Here is a 4,944-nt window from a genome sequence, read left to right on the forward strand (position 1 = left end):
CTGGTCTGATTCCAATTTGAACATAAAGATATGGAGAACCGAGGCTTTGCAAGTAAGGATTGATCACTTCGAATTCTTAAGAACATAGACACTTGAGGCTTGAAGAACATAATTCATTTCATTTCATGGCACGCAAATCTGGAGATGTATTTTTCTTTTTTATTGACATAACAAAACCAGGTCTTAAACCCTTTTACAAGCCATGTAGTGAGGCAAAGATTCTCAAAAAACCAGCACGATAGAAGTCATACTGTGTAAATGCTGACAAAAAAAACCAGATCTAATGGTTTTTATCAGGTTTTTTATGGACAACAATAAATTTTTTCATGTCAGCATACACATTCCTAACTGCCTGACAAAATCTTCAATATGGACGAGTTTTCATCAATGTCCAATCAGATATAATGCTCAGAACATATTAAAAATGCAAATGGTTTATCATCAATTTTTGTAATGCTTCAACCTCATACATAGTGCTTTGTAAACTTGATCTCACATATTTTAGAAAGCAAAAGCAGCACGAATGCATCGCAACAGTTATGTAGAATTTTTGCTACACATTAAAGAAGATGCTAATACACATAACAATTTCGTCCAAAAGAAGACGGCAAGGAGAAGGGAAAAAAAACAATATATTTGGACAGGATTCACAAAGATCAACTGCGACTAAGTAGTAAATTACACAATCAATTACCAACAATTTTTATCATTCCAGCAAACACGAGGTAGATTACAAATCAGATTGCCGTCATTAACCCTTAAGGGATTTGTTCAGATTTACTCATGAGCTGCAAAATTGAATCCGCTTTTCTTTGACCTCTATTAGTCCCATTCTTCGAAAGGTCAACCACGTCGGCATACACACCATACTGAAGAGCAGCCAACATGAGATTCGTATTCCTTGAACCCAACTCAAGAAGCAGCGCCGCTGAACATTCCTTATTCTTGGGGGTCCCATCTTTGATGAAATCAACAAGCGTTCCAATAACTGAGAGCTGTCCAATATCTCTCCTCCCATCTACGTGCGATGCAAGAAGTAGCAACAATGAGAGGGACTCATTAACCATGTCCAAATTGTTGTCCTTAAGTAATTGAAGTAAAGGTGCAACAATCCCAGCCTCAATGGCCCTAGCCTTATTCGCTTGGCTTAGCGATAAGTTAAATAAAGCAGTGACAGCGTCTTTTTTACCTCTAATTGTCCCATTCTGTAACAATTCAACCAATGGTGGGATACCATTTGATAACCCAATAATCGCTTTGTTCTCATCAAGCATCGATAAGCTGAATAAAGCTGCTGCTGAGTTCTCTTTGGCCCCTATAGTTCCGTTCTTCAAGATCTCGACAATGGATGGAATGGGTTCTTCTCTAGATATGAGTTTCTTGTTTGATTCATCAATTGACAAATTTAATAGAGCTGTCACGGCATGTTCTTGAATTTTAGAATCTGGGTAGGAAAGGAGTTGAACTAATGGTGGTATTCCACCGCCGTTGGCTATTAAAATTCTGCTCTCTGGACTCTCTTTGGAGACCATACGGATCTTCCTCACAGCCTTTCTCTGCTCTTCTAACTTATTGGAGGATAAGTTTTGAACCATGGATGAGATCTCATCGTTGGGTTCCATAGTGGAGCTCTCCAAGTTTGCAGGATCCTCTTTTTTTGGAAGAGGAAATTTGTTCTTCTCACACCACTGCAAAATTAAATTCCGGAGAGCAAAGTTTGGTGCTAGTGACAAGTGAGCCAAAAGTTGCCCGCTTTTCGGGCAGGTTCGATGATCAGAATCCAACCACTTCTGTATGCTTTCTCTTTCATATGTCTGCAATGGATGACAATTAAAACCAGAAGTTAGTATAGAATTTGTGTAAAATTAAGAAAACTAACATCCTACTTAGTGCTCAATAAAATATGGGAGATAGATCAGAAGAATCTGCTGAAAAAGAAAACATGAGGCGAATTTGCCTTGTCTAGGACTTTTAGCTCTTAAATTATGTCAAATTTCTTTACTTTCTACATCCATCTTGAGTAGAGAATTCTATTTTTTTATTTTATTTTTAAATTCCAAATAGAGAAGTAAGACAATTTTTATAAGGTTTTTTTAATATAAATTTTGGCTAATTTTCGTCTTTAATGGACTTTTTTCAAAATTGACTCACCTTTTTTCTAGTCAAGATGGACATAAAAAGTAGAAAAAGAATTGGCTCCAAGTTGAAAAAAGTTCAAAAAAGACAAAAATATTGTAAAAAATAAGTTGACATTTTAGTTTTATCCACATGAATATTTAAGCAGTGAAGAAAAGATTTGTATTGCCACATATGGGTTTACCTGTCCAGTTGCAACAATAACGGGGTGTGTCATTATTTCTAGTGTAATGGGACACAGAAATTCATTAGGGATTGCCAGAGACGGGCACTTTGCAAGAGCTTTAGGCACAGCAGGATCATCATGAACACCGGTGTCTTCAACTCCTGCAATTTGTTTGCATTTGCTCAAAAGATTGATGATTTGCTGGTTAGCTTCTGTATTTTGTGCTCTTTCTTTAACAAGCTTCCTTACAGCTATTGTTTCCGCCCTTAGGTCCTCAATGGTATGTAAAGCGAGCTTGTTTGCAAGCCTTTCTATGCTGGCACTGTCTGCATTCCTTTCATCCGTTGTCGATAACAATACCATCATATCCATTGCCAGTTCCATATCCTGAGTATCGGTTCGCTTCTTTGCTCTTCTAAGTTGCATACGCATTAGCTCAACCTGGAAAATGAGTTAAAATTATATTTCAAGCCAAATGAATATTAGTTAAATTGCAGAAATATTAGCCAATTTTCTGCATGTCAACCTATTAGCAACTGAACCCTAAACAGTCCCATAATTTTCTACATGCCAACCTACATGTCAGCCAATTTTCTACACAGTTGGTTCTTCTATTTTGGGATAAAGCCCATAATCTTTGTATAACATTTGCATACAGTTGGTTATTCTATTTTTGGACAAAGCCACATAATCTTTATACAAACTTTGCATAGTTTTTTTTGTTAACCAACTTCAAACTTCTCTGCTCATATATTTCTCGAAGCACTATCTTCGTTTGAGACAATGGAATTCTTGAAACACACAATAACATACTTATTGTAAAAATTATATGTTCGACAATGAACTTGATCAATAATAAATTCTAGTTCATTATTTTAAATTCACATGCCTCTAGGCCTTGGGTTGGGTGATAAATAGGTACAATAGGGTTAGGATATGTTAGCTTCAATTTTGCCTAACACCAGTTTACCACATTCTCAAAAAAAAGGGTAGAGCATGCAATTAAAAGAAGAAACAAAACCAAGATAACAACATCATTATCAATTCATATTAAGCTAATAATAATGTGAGAGGAAAGCATACTTGTTCTTTCACTTCCTCTGAAATGCCAATTTCTGTATATGGCATACCCTCCAAAGCTTGATTCAATTTTTCATAAACGGAATGAAATCTGATCATGAAATCCTCGCTCTCTAGTGCCTGAATTAGAAAAGAAACAGGTCTATGAGATCAAAAATCAAGAATTTCTAATTCATTTATGCTGTTTTTGATCTTGTCTGATGGAAAAGAAATGGGAACACAAAAATAAAATAAAATGAAAAAGCTTCTACTTCTTCACTTTTCCCATTTACCCTCAGTTTATTTGGGCGAAAAACAGTTTTTGTAAAAAAAAAAAAAAAAAAAAAAAAAAGAGAAAACCATCTTTTTTAGCGTTTGGCATGCTAGAAAACGAAAATCAATGGAAAATGTTGACTTATTTGGGCAAAAAAATGTTGTAGAAACGTTTTCAAACTAAACTCTCACCACCACCACCGTTACCCCACACCACAACCACCACCACTAGCACATAAATTTCAAAGTTGCAGCTAAACATAAATATAAAAAAAAAAAACATTTTCTGCACAAAAAAAAAAAAAAAAAAAAATTCTGGAAAAAAAAAATTCAAGAAGAAAATACTTTATGTCAAAACAAATGGAGCGTTATTTTCCCTACAAAAATCCAACATCGAAACACAGCCTTAGATGCATAGAAATCGATCATACCAGATAGATTTTGCTGCCCTCATTGCATATCTTCAACAATTTCTTCGCACAAAGGAAGGCCTTCTTCAAATTACACAAACAAATCATACCCACCTCAGGCATTTGTGTATCGAGATCCCTAATCTCTTCCAAAAGCGGCAACAAGAGCTTCAATCGCCGCATGAGATTATAGGCCTCTTTCCTCTGCGTCCTTCGAAAATCTCCGATCGATTGGACAGAATCGACCAGAGCAATCAGTTCTTGAATCACATCCATCTTGCTTTCCGGGTTAATCGGATTTAATAAATTCTCTCCCTCCATAATCACTCCTTCTTCTCCTGCTTTCTCGTCCTCTCGAGCCGTCACCATTAGAAAGCTCTTGAACATTGCTTCTCTCTCTCTCTAATGGAGTCTTTTGGATTTGAATGTATGTATGCTCTGTTAATGGAATTGGGATTTTTTGGGATTCATTTGCAGGAGAGTGGTGGGGGTGAGGAGGGTTCAGGAGGAGGAGACGAAAACCCTAACCCTAATTACCATGGATGGAGATGAGTTTTTCTCTGTTTCTTGGTTTTTGGTACATTTTCCCGGGGTTTTCGGTATGAACAACACTTTTCGCGGCAATGGAGTTGGTTAATGATAGACAAAAAGAGATTTTGGAAGTTCGTTATTTTCAAGGAAAATTTCTAATTTTACATTTCTAGTAAAAAGGCTTATAATTTTATATTTTTTAAGTTATAATTATAAAAAAAATATTATAATTAAATACAAAAGATTCATAACTAAGTATTTCAAAATAAGTTTATAACTAAATAAAAAAATTAATCATAATTAAAAAAAATAACGTAATTAATGATGCATATGGTAAAAAAGTGTGTATAATAAAATTCTCTGATATAT

The 4,944-nt window shown here is 35.3% G+C and overlaps 1 protein-coding gene across 1 annotated transcript; it reads right to left on the reverse strand.

Moving 5' to 3' along the window:
* Positions 1-537: 537 nt before the first annotated feature.
* LOC114261901 (U-box domain-containing protein 15) lies at positions 538-4,732 on the reverse strand. The gene is made up of 4 exons (XM_028202218.2): positions 4,066-4,732; positions 3,386-3,502; positions 2,321-2,743; positions 538-1,814 (listed from the first exon to the last, which is right to left on the reverse strand). Exons 1-4 carry the CDS (start codon positions 4,429-4,431, stop codon positions 759-761), a joined length of 1,962 nt encoding a protein of 653 aa, XP_028058019.2. The 5' UTR covers positions 4,432-4,732; the 3' UTR covers positions 538-758.
* Positions 4,733-4,944: the final 212 nt, after the last annotated feature.

This window comes from Camellia sinensis, chromosome 6 (assembly GCF_055761805.1).
Source record: "Camellia sinensis isolate YWXY chromosome 6, ASM5576180v1, whole genome shotgun sequence".
Classification (NCBI taxonomy): Eukaryota; Viridiplantae; Streptophyta; class Magnoliopsida; order Ericales; family Theaceae; genus Camellia; species Camellia sinensis.